The sequence below is a fragment of the Quercus robur genome, chromosome 3, assembly GCF_932294415.1.
Source record: "Quercus robur chromosome 3, dhQueRobu3.1, whole genome shotgun sequence".
NCBI lineage: Eukaryota > Viridiplantae > Streptophyta > Magnoliopsida > Fagales > Fagaceae > Quercus > Quercus robur.
Genome location: NC_065536.1, coordinates 17,608,665 through 17,623,322, shown reverse-complemented (window position 1 = coordinate 17,623,322; position 14,658 = coordinate 17,608,665). Strand labels below are relative to the sequence as shown.

Here is a 14,658-nt window from a genome sequence, read left to right as displayed (position 1 = left end):
GAAAGCAGTACCACCAAAAAAAAAGGATTTTATCGCCCAAACCCAATTCTTCTCTGTTTATACTTACGTCATAAAACCCATAGAAATTTTAGATAATTATGCTACTAGCCAAAACTACCAACATAAAATATACTCTAAATCCTAGCAAAGCTTAGATTTGACAAGAAAGAGATTTATAGACTCTTACCTCAATTGTGTAGTAAATCCTTCTTTACTTCAGTCCTTTGAGTAGTCTCCTCTCTCAAATATCTCTGCCAGTATACGCTGACATAAAATTAGACTATATAAACTAGGATTTCAACCTTATTTTCTAAAAACCCCTTAGTAATATTAGTTAAAAAAGTTGACCCCATAAACAAATTTACTTAAATACCCCTCATTTTATTTTTTTTATTTTTTCCGGGTATTACAACTATATTTGCCAACTATGAGGGTTGGTAAAAAAATTACCAAACACCAAACCGAAGATCCAACTTGCTAAGAAGATCGAGCTATACAAATAATTTTTCTGGACCACCTAGAAAAGTATTTTGCAACTAAAATAGGGTGTTTTAGTAATTTTCTTTTAAATATATCAAAAGATTGGCCAAAATGGCCCATTAGCATTAATTTTTGAAATATTTAGCAACAGAGCACTGTTTCGGAAATAATTAGGGAAATACCACTTTTTCTGGTACTCGAGCATGGTGAGCTCGAGTACCATCTTTTCATTGGTCAAACATCTTCTCAAAAAAAAAAAACGCCGCTATAGGGCCCGAAAACGTCACTATAGGGCTTAAAAACGCCACTATAGGGCCCCTTGAACCTGTTATGGGACTTATAAAAAAATTTTGCAGGAAAACGCCGCTATAGGGCCCAAAAACGTCACTATAGGGCTTAAAAACGCCTCTATAGGGTCCCTTGAACCTGTTATGGGACTTATAAAAAAAATTTTGCAAGAAAACGCCGCTATAGGGCCCGAAAACGTCACTATAGGGCCCCTTGAACCTGGTATGGGGGCTTAAAAACGCCGCTATAGGGCCCGAAAACGTCACCATAGGACTTAAAAACGCCACTATAGGGCTCCTTGAATATGGGGCGATGGTAGATTAAAAAAAACATGGTACTCGAGCTCCCCAAGTTCGAGTACCAGAAAAATTAGTATTTCCCTAATTATTTCCGAAACAGTGCTCTGTTGCTAAATATTTCAAAAATTAATGCTAATGGGCCATTTTGGCCTCAAAAGATTCCATTATCTATTTATTTACTATGCTTTACAAGTTAACGAGGTATTGGCTCATTTTCAATAGTTATCTAGAAATGGAGAATTGCAAACTATCTCATAAATAAAAGGGAGAAAGGGTCATTTACCCTTTTTTTTATAAAGAAAATATATCTGAAAAAAAAAAATACTATCTGAAGAAAGAATTCTGCCACGTGGATTTGAATAAAAAGATTCTAAATAAATAAACACAATATTATAAAAATGGTATAATATTTTAATTACATTATTTTTCCAGAAATGAAGAGGTTCTTGGGCTTTTCCTCTTTTGGGCTGATTGCACTGGCTAATTAGGTTCAACTCCTCGAGTTTGACTCAGCCGAAGCCAGCCCATTACCAAAACATCTACTTCGCAATCAAATCTTATACCACCTCCCTACCTTATCCAACTGCGTCTCTTTCAAGTGAGCATATGCTCTTCCATGGATCCCCTTCAATTCTCCTCCACCCAGATTAACAAAAGCAACTAAAAAATACATACAATCCCAGTAATTCATTACTCTCTCTCATACACTTCCAGCAAAAGAGAGAGAGGAACAGGAGCCACACAAACACAAACACAAACATAAGTAAACACATACACAAAGACATTACTTATCATGGCTTGTGCAACAACAAGACCCACCTTCTCTTTCCACCTCTCAACCTCTTTCCCCCAAACCTCAGCTCCAAAACTCAAACCCCATTTCACCACCACCCCAACTCTCTTCCCCAAACTCTCACTTCTACACAAACCATACAAACTGACTACGCCACACTCCATTGACATCTCCAAAGAAGACACCCCCACCTCAAGCCAAGAAACCACTACACCTCCTCCTCAAGAGCCTCTAGAAGAGCCTCAAGAAAATATTGACAAGCGCCGCTTAGAAGAGAAGTTTGCAGTGTTAAACACAGGTATCTATGAGTGCAGGTCTTGTGGGCACAAGTTTGATGAAGCTGTGGGAGACCCTTCATATCCCATAGCTCCAGGATTGCAATTTGAAAAGCTGCCTGAGGATTGGAGGTGCCCAACATGTGGGGCAGCTAAGAGCTTCTTTGAGAGTAAGAGTGTGGAGATTGCTGGGTTTGCACAGAACCAACAGTTTGGGCTTGGTGGGAATGCATTGACTTCTGGGCAGAAGGCTATACTTATATATGGAAGCTTGTTGCTTTTCTTTGTGCTCTTTTTGTCTGGTTACTGGCTACAATAGTTAAAGAGCTGGGGAAGGAAAGAAATGAGTAATAGGTAATAGTTTTTGTAGCTCTCTTTCTTTTTCCTTTGAAGTAATTATTGGTGGTGTTATGTTTATGTGATATCAATGTGTATTTATGATATGGGGAAATGTTATAATTCGGGTTACTTGAGTGATTTATAAATGGTATATTTTGTTTTTACTAGTTCTCTGTCCAAATGAATTATGAATGTGTAAACATAGTAGCATTTGAAGAACTGCAATCCGACTGTCTGGAAAGTATGTCAGTTTTATTGAGTAATTGAAGCAAGATTTTGAACCATTATTATTTTATAAACTATAACTGTGGAAGGACTTTGGTTGTAAATTTGTAATGGCTACCTAGCATCCCTAGAATGCAGGGTATTCTAAGATTGAACTGATGGCATGCAAGAATTGAGGAGTGAGATCAGCCTCTTATATCTTTGGTGAGCAGAGAATAAGAAGAAGTTAAGGAAGAAGAAGTCAACAAGGGTTCTGTAATTTAATAGGTATAAATTTATCCTAGCCCCTTTCTATATGAGAATGAGAGTGTGCTTGTACAAACATCCTCATGGCTAGAAGTACATTCCTGCTTTTAAGATGTCTCGTAGGATTTAATTTGAGTAAGTAAATCACATTCGTCAAAAGTACTCATTTATTTTATCCCTATCATCCTGAACTAATGATAAGTTCTTCAAGGTCTCAATTGTTACAAATAATCAAATAAAGATAACACACATTATAATTATATCTCCTGGGTAGAATTTCTTGTTCCCTATTCTTAAAGCTTATCGATTCTAAAACTCAATATCTGTCCACATCTTTAACAGCGCATCTACCACTATCTATTCAGGTTTCAATTTTATCAATAAAAACATATTGTCAATTGGTAGCAATTGAATTGATTATTTGGTGATATTTGCTCCACTGGTTGGCTGAGTTACAAGTAACTTGAGCTAAAATTGTAGAGAAAAGGATTGGAAGGTTCTCCAGCTGAATTCGCTGAATTTCTACTATTCGATGTGTAGTGTTTTGAAGTCTAGAATTGGTTGGGCTTCTGGATTTTGGTTGACTCTGTTTCCTTGTTATGTGATTAACTTTCTCTTTTTTGTTTCTGGTAACACAAATTGTGTCAAATCATTGGAATTTTCTTTTCAGCTTCAATTCATGTCTGTTTTAGGCTAAACATTGATACCTTGTGTTGGAACATCCACAACTTCTAATGTTTGACTCTCTAATGCCCCATCATGACCTTTTCTTTTGGTGGAAACATCAGGAAAGCCAAAAAGTATTTAATAAATAACAAAAGAACAGTCAGACTTCTATACAAATTCTAGCTTTAGAGGTGATAATGCCCATCCAGGTTTAGGAATTCTCTTTCCAGCTTCCTTGGCCCAATCTGCTGCTCAATTTCCCAAACAAGGAGCCAATGTGCATTTTGAGTCTCAATCTCTGCCAATTTTATTATCTCTGATGATGGAGCTCAATCCCCATTTCCCCTCCAAATAGCTTCTATTCATAACAAATAGTTGTTTAGAGTTAGTTTCAACAAAAAGTAGTTGCTTCCTTTAGCCATCAAGCATGCCTAGTTAACTACTAAATTCTAATGCCTCAGTTTTAGCTTTCCCATCCATAACAATTACTGTGGTCTTTGACTACTTACTCCTTTTCTAGCTTGCTTTTTCAAAGGGCTTTTCATCCTTTGAAAAAGCACAGCATTGTATTTTAGAGTTCCAAGAGCTGGTGGCAACCAACTTTGTAGAGTAGGCTGACCTGTGAATGTAGGCCAAGATCTATGAGGTTGTTATTTTTCCACTCAAGCTGACCAATATCCTGTTGCTGCCTCGGATATGGTAAATTTTTCTGATCAGATAAATATTCTATTCTACACTTCACTTCACTCCTGGCTCTTTAGAAATGCTAGAGTCTGAAGGCCATTTTAATCTTTAAGCTTGAACTTTCTGAATTTAACAGTAGAAACAGAGTTCCACACATGGCTGAACACACAGTAGCATTCATAGAGTATCCAAAATTATATCTAAACCAGACAGCTTCACCCATCTGCAAGGTAATGGTTCATGTTTGATTGTCTCTACATGTTTCTTACAAAGAGAGCATAATGCAGAACTACATCTTTTTTAGTTCTTTGTAAAGGTTTTCTACTGTTGCTTGTGCACTAAAACAAGCTCCTCATAAGAGATGCTTGATTTTGATCTGTAGCATATTAATTTTTATTCCTTAAATATTTCACCACACACATTGTATTACATCTTGAATTATTATTATTATTTTTTTATTTTATTTTATTTAAGAACAAACTATATATTTTTTATTGATGTAATTGTCATCCATACAAACATTTCTTGCAATGAAGTCTAGAATTTCATTCAGCCAGATGTTACATTCATCAAATCTACTGGGTATGTCTAAGAGATGTGCTACCATATTTCAACTCCAGTTAATATGTTTTATACTCCTCTGCCTGAACCTCTCAAGTGTGTCTCTTGCCTCATCTATTAGGTATCCAAATTTGGAAGGACTTGCTTCCTTTGATTTTAAATTTTAATGCTTGCATGATGGTCAGCGTGTTTCCTTCCAGTATGAGGTTTTGTATTCTCATGTTTCCTGCCATTCGAATGGTCTGGATCGTTGCCAGTGCTTCTATTTCTTCTATTTCAGTGCCTCCCACTTCATGTCTTTTCCGTTGTTAATAGTGTTTTGGATGTCTGTTTCTTGTAAAAAATTTTGCTTATACTCTACAGCCATACTTGCTAGTTGCTATCAGTTGGGGATCTTTTCTTTTGTCTCCATGATAGCATTCCTCTGATTTCAAATGTTCTCCACTATTACCAGAAACAGCTCCAATTTGGATTCTAGTGCTTGATCCATAATGTCCCAAACCAAGGCCATAGAACTTGGTTGTGGTTGGAAAAAGCTATGTTCTTCACATTGGAGATGAACAGGATTCCATACCTTATCTGCATATGTGCATTCACTTAAAGCATGAAGTATGGTTTCTTTGTTGCCCCTACACAACCTGCATGTCCTCTACCACCCTTTTTATCCAAATCTGCATCTGCATGGAACGGATCCCTCCCTCTACTTGCCCTCCTGGAAAAATTTTCAACATTATTCAGTACTTTTTACTTCCAAAGTTTCTTCCAAAAGGCTTTTCTGTGGCGTTTGACATGTTAGAGCACTCTCCTATGCTTATGTTTATTTGTCCTTCATTTACCACACAGTAAACACTCTATAGACAATACGCATGCCAGTTGAATTACCTGTTCAAATCAGTTTGTCCTCAGGTACATGAGTGCTCAAGGGTATTCATTTAATTGTTTCTTAGCCTCATCTAGCAATCCCCCCCACCCCCCCCCCCCCCCCCCCCCCCAAAAAAAACCAATCCTTTCTATCTTCATTCATCAGTTCAGTTACCCATGCTTTTTTGGGTATGACATGTTTTGAAATATATAACTTTTTATAGGTTGTGGATGTAGGTAGTCACCTTAACAAACCAACCCCCCCCAAAAAACAAATCTCTTAAATGACTTTTCTTGCATCCAAAATACTTTTACAATCATGATGAACTCTTTGATATTTTAAGCTTCCAACAATGTGCATGCGGGGGAAACACTTGCTTTGAAGAGTTAAAAGGGAAATTGGATCTGGGCTTTGGATATATTTCGTAAGTTAAAGGTATTCCTTTGGAAGTATTGTTTTGTATCCACTACTTAACCACCCCCCCCCCCCCCCCAAAAAAAAAAACAAATCTCTTAAATGACTTTTCTTGCATCCAAAATACTTTTACAATCATGAACCTCCTCGGCACAGAATTTGCCTCGGGTTATCCTTGTTGAAGACTTGTACAAACCCATGGAGACAAGAAGAGAGACAGCTCAAATTCATCAAATTAGAGCAGGGCCGAGTTGGATGGACTCTATAATTCAATTCTTGAAGGATGATACTCTACCTGAAGAAAGGACAGAGACTGATAAAGTACGAAGGAAGGTCTCAAGGTTCTAGTTATCCAAAAATCAGAGGTTATATAAGCATTCTTTTTCAGGACCCTATTTGTTATGTATTCACCCTGAGATGACTGAATCGCTCTTAGAAGAGTTGCATGAAGGAATCTGCGGAAGCCATACTGGTGGCAAATCCCTAGCATATGGAGCTATCACTCAAGGTTATTGGTCGCCAAATATGCAGAGAGAAGCTCAAGAATACGTCAAGAAGTGCGACCAATGCCAACGGTTTACGCCGAGCATACACCAACCAGGAGGAGTTCTTAATCCGCTATCCAGTCCGTGGCCATTTGCTTAATGGGGCTTAGACATTGTAGGACCATTCCCCAAAGCTGTGGGAAACAGGAAATATCTCCTAGTTGGCATAGATTATTTTACGAAGTGGGTTGAAGCTGAACCCCTAGCCAACATCAGGGACGTGGATGCGAAAAGATTCATTTGGAAAAACATTGTCACTCGGTTTGGGGTTCCTCGTGTGCTTATCTCGGACAATGGCCTTCAGTTCGACAGCAAAACATTTAGAAGTTATTGTGGCGAGTTGGGGATTACAAATAGGTATTCTACTCCTGCCTATCCCCAAGGAAACGGACAAGCAGAGGCTGTAAATAAAGCTATAGTAAATGGGCTAAAGAAAAGGCTAGATGACGCAAAGGGCAAGTGGGTGGAAGAACTACCACATATTCTTTGGACATATAGAACCACGCCTTATAGATCTATTGGAGAGACCCCCTTCTCGATGACTTATGGGGCCGAGGCTGTTATCCCTTTGGAGACTGGTTTTCCAATATTGAGAAGCAGTTTATTCAATCCAAGTGATAACGATAAGCATCTAAAAAGGAATTTGGACTTGATTGAAGAGAAGAGGGAAAACGCAATGGTCCAATTGGCCTACTACCAGCAAAAACTGAAACAAGGTTATGATGCCAATGTAAAATTAAGACCTTTAACTCCTGGTGATCTGGTGTTACGTAAAGTTGTGGGCACTGCAAAGAATCCAGCTTGGGGAAAGTTAGGACCAAATTGGGAAGGACCTTACCGTATCACCTCGGAAGCTGGCATTGGAGCTTATTTTCTATAAGATTTGGACGAGCATGTAATACCACGTCCTTGGAATGTAAACAACCTAAAGAGGTATTACTATTAATAAATATTTTCATGATCAATTTATTTATTCGTTATATAAGAAGTTTACACTTTTTACTTTTTAGTTCTTATAAGTGTTTAAACTTAAATTCAATCATGCCTGAAGTCCTCGGACCAGATGATTTGGGTTAGTTAACACATGTTCATAGTTCTCAAGTGTTTAAACTTAAATTCAATCATGCCTGAAGTCCTCGAACCAGATGATTTGAGTTAGTTAACACTCGTTCATAATTCTCATAAATGTTTAAACTTAAATTCAATCATGCCTAAAGTCCTCGGACCAGATGATTTGGGTTAGTTAACGCTCGTTCATAATTCTCATAAGTGTTTAAACTTAAATTCAATCATGCCTAAAGTCCTCGGACCAAATGATTTTGGTTAGTTAACACTCGTTCATAGTTCTCAAGTGTTTAAACTTAAATTCAATCATGCCTGAAGTCCTCGGACCAGATGATTTGGGTTAGTTAACACTCGTTCATAATTCTCATAAGTGTTTAAACTTAAATTCAATCATGCCTAAAGTCCTCGGACCAAATGATTTTGGTTAGTTAACACTCGTTCATAGTTCTCAAGTGTTTAAACTTAAATTCAATCATGCCTGAAGTCCTCAGACCAGATGATTTGAGTTAGTTAACACTCATTCATAATTCTCATAAATGTTTAAACTTAAATTCAATCATGCCTGAAGTCCTCGGACCAGATAATTTGGGTTAGTTAACGCTCGTTCATAATTCTCATAAGTGTTTAAACTTAAATTCAATCATGCCTAAAGTCCTCGGACCAAATGATTTTGGTTAGTTAACACTCGTTCATAGTTCTCAAGTGTTTAAACTTAAATTCAATCATGCCTAAAGTCCTCGGACCAAATGATTTTGGTTAGTTAACACTCGTTCATAGTTCTCAAGTGTTTAAACTTAAATTCAATCATGCCTGAAGTCCTCGGACTAGATGATTTAGGTTAGTTAACGCTCGTTCATGATTCTCATAAGTGTTTAAACTTAAATTCAATCATGCCTGAAGTCCTCGGACCAGATGATTTGGGTTAGTTAACACTCATTCGCAGTTCTCATAGGTGTTTAAACTTAAATTCAATCATGCCTGAAGTCCTCGGACCAGATGATTTGGGTTAGCTAACACTCATTCGCAGTCCTCAGACTGAATGATTTGAATGGGTTAGCATCACAATGCCATGCTTATAGATATTTATATAACTTTGAAGTTGCACTTGGATACCTTGGGCTATTTATTGGATTTGAATTAACTTGTAGTATTACCCTTGGTAAGATCGAGGTAAATTGCTCAATAACTTGCCTAAATTGCAACAATGTTCATCAATATCCCATTAAAGTTACTTGCCTGTTTATAGGATGCGGCAGTGGATTTTGTTCAAGTTAAAGTGGCAAAAGGTCATCATACTTTGACAATGAATCTCATAGCACACATTATAAAGATGTATGAAATAAAAGAGAAATTTCTTCATTGATAATAAAAAATGTGGCACATTCCTTATAAATGAAAACAACAACAGAAAACATATAAAAACAATAAAAATTCCCTAGCCTAAGCTTTTGTCTTAGAGACCACTGGGTCAACAGTTTGGCCGAGCTGGGGGGCAACAATATCAGGGGCTTTCTTTGTGGGATTAGAAGAATTTTTCTTCTTATCCTGATCTTTATCCTTGCCCTTGAGAGTTTCAGTCTTTTTTCCTTGGCCACCATCTTGGTTGAAGTCTTTTGGAACTTCCGAGGGGGCAGGAGGGACTTGGTCTACCTTTGACTGCACAGATACCTGTGTGGCTTGTTCAAGGTGAGAGGAGTCAAGACCTGGGAGCTCGTGAATTTCTGGATCGTAGTAAATGCTCTCAGGTCACCTCAAATCAAAGCCCACAGGGACCCCAGCAGCATCAAGGGCTTTACCCCAAGAGATGTAGCAGTAATCTCTGCATACAGCGGTGAGTTCCTCTATGAGTCTGGCTTGAGTCTCCTCCACCCCAAGCGTGTAAGCAGCCTGCTTCTCGGCCTCAGCTGCCTCCTTAACCAGTTGGACAGCTTCCTTGGCCTTCTGAAGTTCTTCGCAAAGCTCCGTCACCAATTGCTTTTCTCTCGCCAGATTGATTTCAGTATAATGCAACTATATACGTAGATCTTCCGCTTGCTTCTCAGTAGTCTTAAGACCTGCTTTAGAGCTGTCCCTTACCCTAACTACCTCCTTCAACTGCTCGGCCAGTTTGGATTGGTTTTCTTTTAGGGCGCCCAGCTCTACCTCGACCTCGGACCGAGCATCGAAGGCTGCCCTGGCCTTGCTGCGGGCATCGTTAACCCAATCCTCGGCCACATAAACCTGTTGGGTAATCTACATGACGAAATAAAAGTTTTATTTTTAGTATAAAACATAGAGCAAAAACTTATGAAAATAGTCAAGTGTTTAGGTAGGGCAATAGATTAAACTACTTACCATGGCCAGATCCCTCTTAAGGGATAAGAAGAGCTCATGTTGATTGAAGCACCCATAAGCCTCCATGTCTTTTGGAAGGAGGAGGGGCTGCTCCAAAACCTCGGCAACATGACCTGCATGCCCCCCGTGGTAATGTCTAATGGAGGTATCCCAGGCAATGGGGACACCATCCACCTCCAATTTAGGAGACCATATGCGTGATGGATGGCGCACTTGAGCCACGGGAAGATCTTCTCGGCTTTCAACAGAGTTGGATCTCCTACTTCTTTGGTCCTGGGACATCCTCTGTTGTTTGTTTCCCTTTGGAGTGCCTATCTCGCCCTCCTCAGGAGCCTCACGTTGCCTCTTTCTCCTCAGTTCAGGATTAAGCCCAAGATCAGCAGGGAGCTGAGGAGGGGAAGGAGGAGGGTTCACTGGGGGCTTGGACTTATTAGCTTCTTGGGGGGTAGGCGTCGTGTTCCTCCCCTTCATAAGCTCTCTCAAACTTTTGCCGGATTTTGGAGCCATTTCTTCAGCTTTGTTGTCTGAAGAGTCCTCCACGTAAGTGATTATAGGAGCAAAGGTTTGAATGCACGAGTACTCGTCAGTTTCTTCCTCGGCCTCCGATATAACAATGGCTTCTACTCCTTGCGTTCCTTCTTCTTCAAATTGGAACTGGTCAATTTCTTCCTCAAGTGAAGAGGAAGATGCAATTCCTTCCTAGGCTACAGCTTTTCCAAGAGGTACTTACTGAATTGGCTGGGCGGCCAAGGGAATGCCCTGTGGGATTGGATGATCAACTGGTGGAAGGTCGTGTGGGGCTAAAAAGTGAGGCTGAGACACGTTTATACGAGCTTGACGATAGTCGTTTGCCCTAATAGCGTTGTCGACGTCCTGAAAGGATCTTGAAAGGGGTTCGTAGTCCAAAACTAGATGGGCAGCTCGAAGATGTCCGTCGTCATTCACAAAAATTTGAGATCTCAACAGATAGTTGAGCGCGGGTACGTTGATTAAGCTAATCCGAGGATTTACTTGCTCTTTATCTATTACACAAAGAAAAACTAAACAGTTAGAAACTTGTTCACTATAAAAAAAAATAAATAAATAAAATAAAATCTTTTCGACATAGCAAAGCAAAGCCGAGGACGAATAACTTAAATCTAATGTTAGAAAACCTAAATCTAAGGTACCCCACCTGGCTCTCCTAGCTGGGTTGGGCAAGGGAGACCATAATGCCAGGGGCCTGATGCAATTAGGTAGTCATCCTTCATCCCCTTGCTAGACTTGGGAAGACACGAAATGAGCCTGACAGCATCAGACCAGGATTTAAGGTAAAATCCCGCCCCTTTTTGTTTATGACCCTCGTATAGGTGAACTACGTCGTGCCAGGTTAGCCCCAACCCTAAGTGTCGATTCAGAGCGTGAACTGCTCCTAGAATCCTAAAGAAATTAGGTGCGCACTGTTGGGGGCAAAGCCTATGGTTACGCAAGTAGTCTCTTGTGATCCTACCCATGGGGAGAGTCATTCCTCCCTCTATGCAGGCTATCATGGGGAATGTGACTTCTCCCACCTCTCGATCAAATACTAATCCTTCCGGGGAACAGTATCGCAATGATGCCTCCTGGGGTATGTGATATTTATCTTTGAATATTTCTATCAAAGCAGGGCTATCCACTAAATACTTAAATCTACCCATTTCGAATAAGAGGAAAAGAGAAAACGCTAGGAGTGACAACGGGGTAATGAGGAATGATGGGCCGAGGAGACTGTCCGAGGAAATAAAGAAAAATTCGTAGAAGCTAGAACTTACATGAACTAAATCAGGAACTGATCAGTGAAATTCTTAAGAGGATTTTTAAAATTTTTGAGGAAATAGGATAGATGATCTGATAATCGGTGTGAGATTAAATGTTTGAGTGCGCTGCAGATTCTGAACTATAGTGAAGAAAAGAAAAGAACTCTCCCATCAGGCTTTATATAAGGGACTGAAAATGAGTGGGATTTATCCCGCCCAAATCTTGAAGGAAAATGTGGTCCGTTGGATCAAAGCCCCTCCGTTGGATGCCAAAGACACAGCGCTGTCCAAAGTAATTAATGACGCTTCACGAATTCTGAAGCGTCAAAAGCAATGGTGAAATGACTTAAATCACATTTCTACGTGCGTAAATTTGGACACTACTACAGTTTTAACCACGGTTACTGTGGCAAGTCAAAATTCTATTTTTTCTCCTCAGATAAAAGGGAAAATTAAAATTTTGAGAGACTACTGTGGGGGCAAAAGCTCAAATTTGTACGTTGTGCCTTAAGCCCTATTTGCTAAAGTGGATACGTCCGAGGAGGAGTAAATGACCGAAGAAGCCCTAGAATAGCTAATCGTGTAAGGAAAGGGTGGAGGGCTGAAGTCCGAGGAGGTTACCCTCCTCGGACCGGACGAATATCAGTCAAGTGGGCACCCGGGTGACTTAGGCGACCTTCCAGGAGCCTCCAATGATGAGGATAGACTTCAGGCACGTACGGAGAGGATAAGAATACAGAAATATCTAAGGGAAAAGCTGCTACCACCGCATTAAATGCACTGCAGCAACTTTGCTGGCCGCATTTACGTGGAAAAGACCTCTGAATGGTGTAGTCTCAACCACCACCATTCACAGAGAGCCAGGGAAGATGATTGATAAGACACATACTCGAATATAGACTTAGATGATGAACAAGTGTACGATAGAGATGACCTAAAAAAGTTTATATAATGTGGAAGACCCTCCATAAAGAAGGGATCGGAAAAAGAGAGAAGAAGAACTACTGTAGCCCTAAAACATTGAACTCTCTCTCAAATAGAGATTTGATTATTAAAACATCTCATCGGACCTACATTTCATCCCTAGTTACGTGTGGTTCCATACTCGGTTACACTTGAAATCTTAGCTAATCGTTGCTCAATTCGCTAAAAGCCTAGTTCTTTCACCCACTCTCTACAAATTTATTGTATTGGGCTCATACCCCAATTCTTCTGGGCTAGGGCTACAATTTGTGCTCTTACAATTGGCGCCGTCTGTAGGAAGAGCTTGTGCTTCAGTGTAGTATAACGGTCATGGCGGGATCAAGATCACACCAAACCAGTCTGCACCATGAGGAATCCGCCAACGTTCGTCAACAAGATGAACTCCTCAATCTTGAGCGTGAAAAGGATCTGGACAACTATCAGGAAGGCAGCTTGCAAACGCTTCACACAGGTGGAAGCGGTTTTCGAAGGAAAGGTCATGCAGTTCATGAGCAAGGTGATGAAAAAGCCATTCAACAAGAGAATGATGACTTAAAGAGGCAACTTTGTCGAGCACAACGGAAGCAATCCCCTCCCAGCTCTGATGTTTCTTCTAATGACGAAGAAGATACTATCTGCAGACAACGGTCAAGAACTCCACCTAGCGAGTCTTTTTCCTGTGAGAAGGAGTATCTTCACAAAAGGAAATGCAGGAGTCCATCTTTCAAGGTAGTAGGAATTGATGTTATGAAGAAAGCCTTGAGCCAGATTTCTAAATCACCCTTTACACGAGGGATAGAAAAGGAAAAACTTCCCAGGCATTTCCATCAGCCAACGCTCGCCATGTATAATGGTCGAACGGATCCTGTAGAGCACGTAAGTCAGTTCAAATAGAAGATGGTTGTCCATTCTCAGGACGAGGCTTTGATGTGTAGAGTATTTCCATCCAGTTTGGGACCAATGCCGATGAGATGGTTTGATGGGTTAAGAACAAATTCTATCAGTTCCTTCAAGACACTCACCCAATCATTCTGTTCCCGATTCATTACATGCAGTAGGGTTCCTCAACCTCTAAACTCTTTATTGTCCATGTCAATGAGGGAAGGAGAATCCGTGAAGGCATATGCTGAAAGGTACTGGGAGATGTTTAACGAGATTGATGGCGATTTTGATGAGGTTGTTGTTAGAACTTTCAAGATCGGTCTCCCATCCGAGCACGGTTTGAGGAAATCTCTGACAGGTAAGCCTGTCACTAGTTTACGCCAGCCAATGGACCGAGTTGATAAGTACAAGAGGATTGAAGACGATCAACAACAAGGAAAAGGGAAAACTAAGGTTATCCCTCAAGAAAGGAGGGATTTCAGGTTGGACCAATACAACAATAACCGGCCGATAAGGGATTATGCAGATCAATCAAGGTCAAACAATACTCAGGTCGTCGGTGTAGTCTTCCGAGAGCTGGTGCATCAAGTATTGGAAAAGATAAAAAATGAACCATTCTTTAAACGACCAAATAAGATGATAGGAAATCCCGAAAAGCGAAACCGTAACCTCTATTGCCAATATCATCAGGATCATGGGCATACCGCAAAGGATTTAAGAGTTTATGGGATCATTTGGACCAACTCGTCCAAAAGGGAAAATTAAAACAGTTGCTACATCATTCTAGTGGCTAGGGGAGCCAGGCGAATTCCAAGTCCAGAAGGGATATTCCTTCGAGGCCTCCCTTAGGAACTATCAATGTCATCTTTGCTACACCAGGGAGAACAGGATCATGCCCGTCTAGGGTAATGTCTGTAGCTCATCTATCCTCAGGAGACATCAATTAGAATTCGAAGAGGGCT

The 14,658-nt window shown here is 40.1% G+C and overlaps 2 protein-coding genes across 2 annotated transcripts; both read left to right on the top strand.

Annotated features, from left to right (window-relative positions):
- Positions 1 to 1,647: 1,647 nt before the first annotated feature.
- LOC126717315 (uncharacterized) lies at positions 1,648 to 2,641 on the top strand. The gene has a single exon (XM_050418907.1). The coding sequence runs from the start codon at positions 1,861 to 1,863 to the stop codon at positions 2,452 to 2,454; it is 594 nt and encodes a 197-aa protein (XP_050274864.1). The 5' UTR covers positions 1,648 to 1,860; the 3' UTR covers positions 2,455 to 2,641.
- Positions 2,642 to 13,711: 11,070 nt separating this feature from the next.
- Positions 13,712 to 14,461, top strand: LOC126719341 (uncharacterized). Its single transcript, XM_050421911.1, has one exon. The coding sequence runs from the start codon at positions 13,712 to 13,714 to the stop codon at positions 14,459 to 14,461; it is 750 nt and encodes a 249-aa protein (XP_050277868.1).
- The last annotated feature ends 197 nt before the right edge of the window (positions 14,462 to 14,658 follow it).

What these genes read in the sequence shown, in the direction of transcription:
- LOC126719341 (XM_050421911.1), top strand. Translation starts at nt 13,712, where the DNA reads ATGGTTGTCCATTCTCAGGACGAGGCTTTGATGTGTAGAGTATTTCCA.
- LOC126717315 (XM_050418907.1), top strand. Translation starts at nt 1,861, where the DNA reads ATGGCTTGTGCAACAACAAGACCCACCTTCTCTTTCCACCTCTCAACC.